Source organism: Temnothorax curvispinosus, unplaced genomic scaffold (genome assembly GCF_003070985.1).
Source record: "Temnothorax curvispinosus isolate PA1 unplaced genomic scaffold, ASM307098v1 QBEX01001754.1, whole genome shotgun sequence".
In the NCBI taxonomy this organism is placed as follows: Eukaryota; Metazoa; Arthropoda; class Insecta; order Hymenoptera; family Formicidae; genus Temnothorax; species Temnothorax curvispinosus.
Window position 1 is genome coordinate 75,722 of NW_020211534.1, and position 12,619 is coordinate 88,340.

At 33.4% G+C, this 12,619-nt stretch overlaps 2 protein-coding genes across 2 annotated transcripts in view; one reads left to right on the forward strand and one right to left on the reverse strand.

Moving 5' to 3' along the window:
* Nucleotides 1-1,619, forward strand: part of LOC112468127 (lysosomal aspartic protease-like) — a 2,465-nt gene extending 846 nt beyond the window's left edge. The window contains exons 2-7 of the mRNA XM_025037181.1: nucleotides 241-365; nucleotides 507-724; nucleotides 847-969; nucleotides 1,051-1,186; nucleotides 1,319-1,412; nucleotides 1,488-1,619. Of these exons, the coding sequence (XP_024892949.1) occupies nucleotides 241-365; nucleotides 507-724; nucleotides 847-969; nucleotides 1,051-1,186; nucleotides 1,319-1,396 (680 nt within the window). The 3' untranslated portion in view covers nucleotides 1,397-1,412; nucleotides 1,488-1,619. The remainder of the gene's footprint in view (nucleotides 1-240; nucleotides 366-506; nucleotides 725-846; nucleotides 970-1,050; nucleotides 1,187-1,318; nucleotides 1,413-1,487) is intronic.
* A 2,132-nt stretch (nucleotides 1,620-3,751) lies between these two features.
* Nucleotides 3,752-11,868, reverse strand: LOC112468139. Its single transcript, XM_025037190.1, has 12 exons — nucleotides 11,551-11,868; nucleotides 10,737-10,899; nucleotides 10,315-10,523; nucleotides 9,654-9,817; nucleotides 9,435-9,571; nucleotides 6,981-7,480; nucleotides 6,416-6,742; nucleotides 5,919-6,075; nucleotides 5,450-5,598; nucleotides 4,732-4,818; nucleotides 4,485-4,648; nucleotides 3,752-4,091 (listed from the first exon to the last, which is right to left on the reverse strand). Exons 1-12 carry the CDS (start codon nucleotides 11,866-11,868, stop codon nucleotides 3,752-3,754), a joined length of 2,715 nt encoding a protein of 904 aa, XP_024892958.1.
* Nucleotides 11,869-12,619: the final 751 nt, after the last annotated feature.

Genomic DNA, 12,619 nt, shown 5'->3' on the forward strand with positions numbered 1-12,619 from the left:
TGTAGCTAAGGTCCACAATTATATACTCTCTTACTTATATTATTTATCATTTACTTTAAAAATACAAATAATTTTTTATACAAAACAGCTCACGTGCTAAACCAAAAGATATAAACATAAATACATTTGATGATTTAAACTACTGTTAGTTATACTTATTAGATTAATAAAGAGAAATTTTTATATTTCTAAACTTTTCAATATTAACTGATTTAATTATATTTATTACTTTTTGTGCAGTAAACCATATTAGGTATGATAATACAAAATCCACCACATATATAAGTCCACCACAGAATGAGAAATTTCGTCTTGATTACGCAGATGGCTGTGTGTTTGGGCCCTTGTCTATTGATGTAGTAATCGTAAGTCATCGTCAAGTAAATGGTCCGACTTAATTCTAATTATAGTCATAATCTATAAAAATTTTCTAAGGAACACATGTTGCTATTATTCTCAGAAAAAAACATACGCGGTTATATTTTATTAATATCAACATTTTGTAGGTTGCTGGCCTTAAGGTTGTATTCCAAATATTCGGAGAAACGACGGACTATTCAGCAAGATCCCTCTCCAATTCACAATTCGACGGTATCTTGGGGATGGGTTACCCCTCGTTGTCTCGCTTTCGAAAGATTCCTGGCTTTAACAACTTACCTGTCTTTAACAACCTACTCGAACAACACAAGGAGTTTCGACACGTTTTTGGTTTCTATCTAAATCGGTATGTATCTCTCCGTATGTCTCACGTGCATGTGTTTAAAACTATTTTTTTAATTATATATTTTGTCTTTTTATGCAATGCAAAATGCAAATGTATAATACAAAATTACACAACCTGTACAGAGATTTTTCGTCCGCGATGGGTGGTGAACTGATACTAGGTGGCTCCAATTTTGCTCATTACGAGGGCGAGTTTACGTATGTTAATGTTACTCACAAAGCATACTGGCAATTTACCATGGATAAGTACGTAGTTTTTTCTAAATTATATGTATGTCAACCACGGATCATACGCCAGCTAATTGACAATGCTATTGCACTATATAGGGTTCAAATAAACGGTAATAACTTATGCGCGAACGGCTGTCAAACTATTGTCGACACGGGCAACTCCCTGATAGCTGGACCACCGTTTGATATTGCAGTTATTAACAGAGAGATCGGTGTTAATGATGATGGAACAGTAAATAATAGATCCTTTTCGTTAATGGCAGCTTTCACAATTATCTTAAATAAATTATTGAAATAAATTAATAAATGTTTGATAAGTTACGGATTATTAATATGGATTACTAACATTAATCTTCGTTTAAAGGTGGACTGCAACGAGATTTCTAATTTGCCCGATATCAATTTCGTCCTAGGCGATAAGACGTTCAAGACTCACTGGTGAAGATTATATCTTTCAGGTAAAGAATATTGCTATATAAAGATTTAAATTGTTTTTAGAATAGAAATATCATGCCATGTTTAATATTTTGTAGTACATAGAAAACGGTAAGTGCACATCCGGCTTCATTGAACATTTTGTGACTAACGATGTGGAGTGGATTTTGGGCGATGTATTTATTAGCCGATACTATACTGAGTTTGACATGGAGAAAGACCGAATAGGATTCGCCTCTGTAAGATAAATGTTGATTGCCTTCTCATGAAGTTATCATTAAATATTAGAAAATTTAAATGACAATTAATCAACAAATAAGTTAAAGTTTTTTATAATATTGAATCGCATGTGCCTATTGGCCTGTAATTTTTATTTGTTATTATTTATGTGTTATGTTGTTAAATGAATACGTATATATATCAAAATTGGAACAAAGATATGCGATATTATTTCTACCAACGATTTGGTACATCTTGTTCTTTCAGCTGAACTATCGAATTGTTAGATATTGTGAATACAACTTGCAAATTTATTAAAATAAGGTATATATTTTTTACACTGTATAATATAATGAAGCATCGTATGTAAAAGTAATAAAGCTAGTCAATAAATAAACAAGTCAATAAATAAAACAGATGGCAGTTGTATGGAAGTCTCTCGATAATAGGAGAATAATCATTACAAAGATCTAATGTGCTTTTTTGAAAGTTGGTGCCATTTCTTTGTCTTTTAATGTAAAACATTTTGGAGATACTCATTTTAATGTATGTAATGAATTCTTTATATATTTAAGATTTTAACGTTATCCCAATCAAAAAAATTCATGTTGTTCAATCTGTGTTATAGTCTCTAATATTTTCTTAACATTAATTAAAAAATTATTGATGAAATTATCGAAAATGATTAATTGGTTCTACAAACTAACTTTCTCAGGGAGATATTTTATCTTTTCGCATCATTCCTTTTGTCAGAAAGAGAGCGCATATATTGGTTATCTCTAATTTGCTTTTATCTCCGTTCCGCATTACAAAGCTATTACTTCTTTTCTCTCGTCTTCTTTCCTTTGTAAAAGTCATCATCTTCGACTTTTTCACGCTTAAAGTCAAATTTCTTTTTTCAAAAAATCTTGTAAAGTTTTTCAGCAGTTTTCCCTCATCCCGTCCGCATCCCTCGGCCTCTTCTAAATCACGTTTGCGTTTCCGATAAAATCTTTTTTTTTTCTATTTTTTTTTTAATTATTCTACAAAAATTATAACGCAAATTTTATATGCTGCGTCAAGCAGCATATAATTTCTTAATAATTTACAGTTTTATTTTTAAATCCTTTTTTTATTATAGGTAAAATTACTTCTTTTTTCTAACTTCTTGGAAAACATTTCCTCTGTCTTGCTCTCTGAATGATTTCTAATAAATTAAATTTTAGATACCTTGTACAGTAAAATGCGCGTCACAGTAGTAGCCTGACTGACGGACCGCTGGGTCTTTAATGATTAATACGGGCGCGGTTCATCGAAATAATAAAATGTACAAAGAGAAGCATAAGAATTATAACTAGATCTTTCTTTTTATTTTATCTTACACTTTTTTTACTAGTTAGATTAATTACACATGCCTACAAAGTTTATTATTCCTTGCTAATAAGGAATCAATGTAAGGAGGAATCAATGCAATACATATATATAAATCGAACAGTTATCCATTTTTATTACTTTATTGACGGTTAGTGATTTATTATACATTTTTTCCCTATAAATTGCTGATTTTTTATTTAAAAAATTCGAAAACTTTAAAAGATACAATCTTTATCAAGAAGTACATATCTGTTACCCGTTTTGTGTTTCTATTACGTTTTTATTAATTTAACATATGGACTTTTGTCGCATAGACAACTTACCCTATTATCGGGGCTAGTTGGTCACAATGCAGCATGTTCGTATTTTACTTATTATAAAGAAACTATATGGTATAAAAGAGCGTTCCTGGCATGAAAATGTAGAGAAAGATGATAGAGAGAAGTGTTTTCTATCATATTAGTACTGTTTAATCATGATAATTAGTTGTTTAAACACTCAAATGCCGAAATTGTGAAAACAGTACCAACAAGCCCCGGTCTCCCGTATGCAGCACCGTTTTGCGAAAAAGTAAAACGGTAGCAAATTAAAATTATCTGTAAAGTAATTGTTCTTTCCAAAATAGTGAAATATATCTTAAAATATTTTATTAAACTGTTAATTAAATTGATAAGCACAGATTATATGTTACAAATATTATTTTACAAATAATTCCTTGAATATCCAGTATTCCTATATCTATAAGCATTCACAATGGTTTTTTATTTATTTATTTATTTATTTTTTATTATTATGGCCAATATCCGATCGGTCTCGTATTATAAAATTCTTGAAGGTTTAAATTTCTCTCGTTTCCCTTTCGCAACTTATTCCTTACGCCGAGATTATAACTCAATTTTTTAATGGACAATTTGTTGTTCTTAGAGCATCGAGTTTTAAACGAATAATACATTTTCTCGATTATCAAGATAAAAAGTGCCAGGACCATACTGGCCGCCACCATCACCAAAGTTGGCATTACATCGCTTAATTCGACCAAACCGTAATGTACCCCACTCGGATGATTCCTTCGTATGTGATACTTGTTCTTTAATTTATGTATAACGCCATTAAGCTGCAATTTCCGCAAGCTGAAAAATATGAAAATATATTTAAAGCATTTATTCTTGAAAAGGGAAAAGCAGTCGTAAGTATAGTTCTATCTGAATATTATAATACAACATTTCTTTTAATTTAATGATTTCAACAATATTAAAATTTAACGATATTCTCGCATTCTTAAATAAATATTTACAAGATCAAATATATGAAATTTATACCTTAAAAATTATTAAAAATTATATTTTTAATTTGTGATATTAATAAAATTCATTGATTTTTTATCACATGTATTAACAAACACTCAACTTATAAACATCAGACAATTACGTAGTACAATAAAGGATAGCAGTCTTCTAAACAATAAATGTATATTAAATGTTAAAATGTGTCTTTGTAAAAAAATATGTATATTTAGGACTTACTGGTAATTCATGAAGCCAGTGTAAGGATTTCCTTTCGTTAGAATTATCGCCAAATTGTCGATTCTTCCGGTCTCAATATATACGATTCTACACCGTATATAAATGTTAATAGCCTCTTTAAATATCTCCGTCGTGTAAAACGCTAACTTGTTTCTCTCGCAGAGCTGCGTAAGAATTGACATGAGAATGGACGACTTAACGAAACTTAACGTCGTTAATTTCATTATAATTAAGTAATATCGCTAACTTTCTTGAATCCCTCCGTCGTTGACAGCGGCAAATACTTTTCTTCTAACAATTCGTACATTTGCAGGAAAACGGGATCCTTGACGTGCTGCAAAATTGCATAGAGAGCATAATTGGAAAAAAAAAATTTTTTTCCAGTTAAGGTAAAAGGTGCCAATATTCGACCATATGTACCTATATCTGGACACCTTTATTATTTATATAAGTATAATAACGCGAATTAAAATCAAAGATAAAAATATTTCTTCTTGTAGTTTGAAACTTTTGTTATACTATCCAAACGTTTTTCTCCATTTTATATTTTTTTAAAGGTATCCAGACATAGGTATGTGTCCAGGTATTGATACACGTATTATACTTTTAAGCGTCCGGGTATTGGTACCCTTACCTTTATAATAGGAATATGATCTCTTCTTTACGAACTTTTGCCAGTAATACTTACATTACACAAGAATAGGTACAAAAAAATTTAACAGTATATATTCTCTACAAAATTATTTCTTTAACGTTTAAAATTACTTTTTCTACAAAAAAATTACTAAACTTATACTTGTATATGTCATGGAAAATATTAATTTTATAATGCTTTTAAAATTTTCTCGGCTACAAAACTGTGCTTTTATTTGCGATCGAGCGCTTCAATCGAAATTACTATAACTGAAAAATTACTGTTGCGCAAGAATATAATTTCTGCGCTTTATAAGTAACGGCGAACTCACAGTAGGAACGTCATACTCGGCGCTATTTCGCAACACAATTAATTTGTAAGAGCCATCCTTAACGTAACCCTCCAAAGTGGAAAAAGGCAGTTTGGGCGTACAGAGCGCTAGGAAGCTGATCAACGAGGCGGAATAGATGGCCAGAATTACTATCGACGAAGCAGAAATCGAGAGAAAAGCCAGTCTCACCGGTGACTCGCTGGGAAATTCTTTGCATAAAATATACATGTGCATTATATTATGGTGCAAATTATACATATATATGTTTATATATACATACATACATACATATGTGTGTGTGTGTGTGTGTGTGTGTGTGTGTGTGTGTGTATACATGGCATATATATAGCCATATATTAGCATATATTAACACATATCTATACATTAATTGTTTAAAACGTGACTAATAATACAAAAAAATATTATGCTAGACAAATATTAAATATCTCTAGTAACGATAAAACGTTACCTGGCAAACCCTGCTGGCAATAAATACCCCAAACCTTAATATAGTTCTCGACCATTAGGTTCATCGAAAGGTATCCTTTTGTCTTCATGATAGTCAACAGAATAGAAGCGGTTATTATTGTCATTAATAATGTTATCCAAGTTCCAGAGCTGAATGCCTGGAATATTTATTGGTGAGGAAAAGCAGCATTTTAATCCACTAGACTTTGTTACCGTGAATCTTTAGCATAAATTATCTTAACACTATTTCTTTTCCCAAGATGTGATTAAACAATCTTAAGTAATTGTATTTTAAATTTACAAATAAACAGGATGATTAGATCTTTACGCAGTTTTAAAATTCTATCATTGCATAATTCTATCATTGTTATAAACGTTCTATTATTGTAACCAATATAATTAATATATATGTAATATATTAATTGATCCATACCAACTATTATAATGCACTTAATACTAATAATGTACAGGTACCGTTGATATAAAAATAATTATTACTTTTAAGTATAAAGACCATTCCACCAAGGCTGTGTTAGGCTCCTTAAAATAAAGGCGGTATCGCGAGCGTATCAATGGTATCGTATAGTCGATAACGTCTTGTCTGTGACTCATCATCGTGAATGCGGAGATGCCGATATCAGCTTCGTTGGCCACCAACTGGCCGATCGCACCTGTCCACACCTTCTTCTCTTTGCTCCAGGTACCGAATCCCTCTACCGGATCCAGAATCTCCACCGTGAAGTTCATCACTTTGCTGAGCTCTATCAGCAACAGACCGAAAAACCCGCCGACCGTACCGTTCTCGTGCGAGATCAGCGGCGAGTTCTTCATGCATATATCAACAGAATTGTCAAGTCAATTTACGCGAGTCTACGGATCTATAAATCATCGTCAAGAATTAATAAATAATCGTTCATATCATTGTAATATCGATTTCGTGGCAAATTGCGAGATAATTTTCTTTCAAGGCGACTATTTTCTAGAAGGTCCTCGCTCACGACCATTTTCCGATTCGCAAAAGAAGCAACGCACAACGGAGCTCGACAAAGAGCAAAACACTTACGATCACGGACGTAACGCGTACAACTTCGCCGAACATGTCGCTCCTTCTAGCGTAGAGGGACTTTCGCGTCCTTAAAAGTAAACCTCTATCGGGGGACCACAAGGCCAGGTCGAACGTTCTGGTGCGATTATCGCGAATGGCGTACCACTCGACTAGAATCGGGCGAGCGTAGCAGAGAACCAGCATCTGGGTGCTGAAGTCCACGTTGAATACGTTTTCGGTAGGATGTCTGCAGCGCTCCTCGAGAGGATTCCCAGGACGCTGAAGAAACATAACGAGCCAAATGGGAAAAGAGATGGGCTTTATGCTCCTCGTGGTCTCGGCGAACTCGCCCATGGTATCCTCGGTGTCGAGGAGAACGACAAACAACGGCTGTGTGACGTTCTTCCAGTACTCGTTGTACTCACTCCTCAGGTCCGAGAAAGTTATGGTCACGGTCATGACTCGGTGTCGTGAGAATTCGCGCGACCACGTGTACACCAATGTCGTCGTGTTCAAATCTGCAATATTCACATTAAAATGGTATTATATTTTACTTGTTGTCAGAATTAAATGCTCTCTAAATCATAACTGCATTTAATTTCTTCAAGGATAAAAGTTAGAAAAAAGTAACTTCATTTTTTTTATTTAATTACATTTTATTCAATTTAAATTTGTAACAATTAGATAAAAAAAAAATGATTTTTTAAATCGTATATAATAGAAATGAAATAAATTTGCACGTGAAATAATGATTCAACATTTGTTCGAAAATTCGCGGAAATGCAGTGAGAAAAATGATAACCGGAAACTGTTTCCGATATCTACTCACCGTAATTATTAGATCGTACGAAAATAACACACGACGTGCGATAATATCTGTGGACGTCGTTGATCAGTCGGAAATAATTGCTAATGCCTATACTCTCTGTCAGCAGTTTGGTGCTCAATATAAGGAAAAATATTGCGATCAATCGTGCTGTCGCGTATGTCATTTTGCGAAATGTAGATTAAACGGCTACTGTGTAAAAAATAAAATTCGATTTCACGCAGTTGGACACTGTTGCAATAAATAATTAACGTTTAATTCGGAATAATTATTTCTCTTGTGAACTAAAACGAACAGATAAAACTATAGAGAGACATAAGAAATCGGAATCCTAAATCCTACTAAAGACAATAGTGAATCGCGGAGTTCTTTATCGAAAAACCTCACAGCGGCTATTACTGCCTGAGGGTTAGAAACTTTTTTAAGGGTATTGCGATTCTTTCAAGGGCGAAACCGTGACTGAAGGGCGATCATCACATAGAAGAATTTATCGGATTTCAAGATCTAGGACTGTGCGCGAAAGAGTGTCACTGATTAATGTGATTTTTATCGGCGAATCATCAGCCAAACCGATGAATTATTCGCCATGGTTAAGCTCGCCGTAACTGACATTATACTTATCCGCGCATCGTCCACTTTGCTACTATTTCAAGTATATCGACGTATCTTATTAGTTTTCAATTCGATGCATAAAGACATAAAGATCAATGAATTTATTAAATGTGCATGTCTCGCAAAAGAGATGTAGTGTTGAGCATGAAAGAAATCTTCTTATGATATCCTTGATAATTTAATTATTTAAATATATTGTTTAATTTGATTTCTTATGTCGAATACCTTGAATGATTGTCAACGAAAATTGAACTTTGACTTTCAAAAAAAATTCTAAAACTGAAATTTTGTTTTCTTCTGTCGCTAGAAAAATGTTTTAAATTTTTATCTTATTTTAGTGTTATCACGTAAACATATATATATCACAATATAATAATTTAAATTTATCTATGTACTATATTTACTATGCTTAAAAAATTCAAAGTTGTTAAAAGTATTAATATTTAAATAATATTTCAAAAATTATTCAAGATCGCCAACGCAAGACTCGTAAGCCAGACATCTTTCCCATTTTATCGTTGGCAGAGTTAAATACATTTGAAAATATCGACGACATGTTTAATATGTTTAATTTTTAATACTTTTGTTAGAAGTAAATTATTTTGCGCTCACAAGGAGCCATGCGGCGTCCCCTTCTGAGCAAAATCCTCTCGGTGGTTTGCCATTGAATTCTGAGAGACCAGATCGAATAAATTTTTGGTCGGATTTTTGGTCAGATTTGAACTCGCACCTTCAGATGCACATCTCTCTGCGTCACGATTGTCACATTAATATTTAAATGTCTATTGCGATCTTAAAAAGCAACACACAATACATATTGTATACGATAATTGGCGTAAAGAAAATTTTAGGTGCTAAGAATAATTAATTGTCACAAGCACAAATATAATATACATAGTAAATTTTCTCTCAATTATTCTGCTTCTTGATAAACAGCTTTCTGACAGGATAAAAAACTTTCGGTTGAAATTTCTTTCTTTTCAACCGATAATGAATTTTCTCTATAATCAACACCATGATGCTTATAATAATGCCTCCGCAGAGAAACGCCAAAACTGGGGCGACGTTAACCAAGCGCACCGGCACGAAAGTCTTGTCTTCGGCCGATTGCGGCAAAAATCTCGTATCCTTCAAACGCGTCATCATACCGTTGTCCGAAAATTTCTGCAAACTGGTACACACGATATCATTTTTACAGCCGAAAGGTAAGGTTGAACGCAAAAAGGGAGAAGAGGATCTTTCGCGATACCCACTGATAATTTATCACGCCTGTGTATGGGTTGTTCTTGGACAGGACCATTCCTAAGTTGCCTATCCGTTCGGTATTGATGGACGACAGTTTACAGGGTATCCTCATTTCTACGGTTTTCTTCTCAGCGCTTAGCAGCATATAAGCAACCCTTCTCTCATTGCATACCTAAACAAACAGCGATACAAAGAACTTTTCAAGCATCACTCTGGAAGTAATCATTTCAATTTAAAAAAAAGATAACTAGAGTAATTTCTCATGGAGGTAAAAAATTAGGCAACTACATTGTTAAAATTGATTTCATATTGTACTCGTCTCGATGTCGTGCGTAAAAATACGAATTGTCAATCGTACTTGCATAAAACCATCCATTATATTTTCTGGCAGTTCCTGTTTGTCCTTCATTAATTTCATCAGTTTCACCGGGAAAGACGTCGGCTCCTTGTTTCTCGCCTGAAACTGTCGCGGAAACGACTTGTGACGCGCAAACCATTTATCACTTCATGTACCGTCAGCGTGAATAAAACCACACGGTAAATATTATTAAACGTGATTATGATTCCATATTACTGAATGCAACATGGTCTCTGACATAACTTCGATCGCTCAAAAGGTGTACTGGCAGAAGTGAAAGTCGAGTTTTCTCGATCGCCGAGTAAACTTACGGCGACTAAGTCGTAGTCGGCACTGCCGCGTAGAACGATTAATTTATAAGTGCCCGCGTCGACGAATTCTTCTATCGTCTGAAAGGGCAGAACGCGAGTGCACGCCGTTAGGAAGCAGACTAACGCCGCCGAATAGTGAGCCGCTACCAACACCGCTGTCAAAAATATCGTCAAGTACGCGATGCGCAGCGACGTTCTTCTCGGAAACTCTAGAGGAAAAAATTTACTTATAAGCTTTAGTTGTACTTTTAAAAAAGGAGAAAATAGAGTCCGAGATTAGTTTAATTAAAATAATTTATTTTGCTTTCTTTTCGTACTGAGAATAAAAGCGAGCAATCGTGATATTTTATAGCCGAATGTTTAATTAGAACTGCTTCGGAAATCGTGTTTATTATTATAAGATTTATAAGATAGGGTGATACCTTTAAGCGCCTGCTGGCAGAAGATACCCCAAATGCAGATAAAATTCTCAGAGATCAGTTCCATCATGCTTCCAGATTCACGGATTGTTTTCATGTAGGATAGGAGAAGCGGCGCGATCGCTATCAGCGTGACAATCGTAGCCCACGTGCACGAATTGAATGTCTGTCACGATCGTACGAATTCAGATATTAGGTCTAGTTCAAAATTAAATCAAGCTTACGCTATTTGAAAAAAAGCTATTCCAATATATTAAAAGAAGTCGCTAAAATTGTTATTACTTATTTTATGTTATACCTACTTCTCATTTGATAATTTACTTATTTATTAATTTGCATGCAAGTTAATATTGGAAACTGTAGTTTGATGTTTAAAACAGTTACTATTATATGTCTAACCAATTTAGAAAATATGATTCGTTTTATAAAAATATTAAATTAACTTTTATAATAATTGTAATATGTACATAAAATAAATATAAAATATTTTATAATAAATATACTTTTATAAAAGCATAAAAATGCAGAAAACAATTATATTATAGATTATTATCAGCTGCATAAATTGATCGAAAAATTACAATAATTATATTTAATTTTTTTAATGTGTTTGTAATACAAAGAAAATAAGGTGTAATCTGGGAATTTTTATCTTTCTGCTCATTTATTTCATTTTAGCGTTAGAGCAACGAAAAAAAATTGATGAGGCACGATTTAGGTGGCTGGACACATTAGACAACTCTCACTTATTATTTTCGTAGCGGCAATAACGAGATAAGGCTAAACGATGAACCCATATATAATTCAATCATATTACCTGAAAATAGCCGAGCCACTTGACGCCACATATCCCCGGTTCCTTGAAATACAGAGCGTTTCTGGATATGATCAAGGGCAGCGTGAAATCGACATAGCGTACCCGAAAGCTCGTCATCGACATATCGGCGATACCGAAATCCGCACGACCCGATACAAGCTCGCCCATCACTCCGGACCACGTCTGATTCTGTTCATCCCACATACCGTGCTCGCTCATTTGCGAGACGATCTTCAAGGTAAAGTTAAGAGAATACGTGAGCTCCTCCAATATTTTCCCGTACATGCTAGCCACGTAATTCCCAGCAAACTTTGTCATAACCGACGAACCCTGGATTTTTAACACCAATTAATTAAACAGAAAATCCGTGTCACAATTATTAATTTTATCGTACGAGTTGTAGAATTATAGTATATAATTTTATTACAATTATTACGTTTTTATGACATTAATTTATTACAAATTTTCTATTGTTAAAAAAATTGATATATATAATAATCTTTCTCAGAAACTGTATTATTTATATAATACTAATTATATTTTAGATTTGCATAATTCTAATTATATATTTATATAATACTAATTATATAATCTACATATATATATAATTCAATGTTACGACTGATTCATTAACGCACAGTCCAAATACCACAGTAACTCTAAACCTATAATAGAAACATGAAATTTGAGGAGTATATTCCTTCCATGGCGTAAACACTCACTAAGAAGCGATTTTTAGAAATTCGATCCCTAAGGGGGTGAAAAGGGGTAAAATGTGTTTTCGCGACTTTCTCAATATCTCTTGGGCCTGATGAGATATCGACTTGGTTTTTGGTTACAAAATTTACCCAAACAAGTGCTTAAAAACATAATTCAAGATTTTACTCTAATCATTTATCTATCTATCTATCTATATATATATATAATTCAATGTTACGGCTGACTCATCAACGCCCAGCTCAAACCCTTAAACCTAGAAACATGAAATTCGGTGAGTTATTCCTTCCATGACGTAAGCACCTACTAAGAAGGGATTTTTAGAAATTCAACTCCTAACGGGGTGAAAAGG

Excerpts from the sequence above, each read along its gene's own strand:
- LOC112468139 (XM_025037190.1), bottom strand. The coding sequence starts at position 11,868 with ATGACAAAGTTTGCTGGGAATTACGTGGCTAGCATGTACGGGAAAATA. Across the intron at positions 6,076-6,415 it reads AATGGTCTTTATACTTAAAA|GCATTCAGCTCTGGAACTTG; the intron begins GTAATAATTATT and ends TAAATATTCCAG. Across the intron at positions 5,599-5,918 it reads TTGCCAGCAGGGTTTGCCAG|TAATTCTGGCCATCTATTCC; the intron begins GTAACGTTTTAT and ends CTTCGTCGATAG.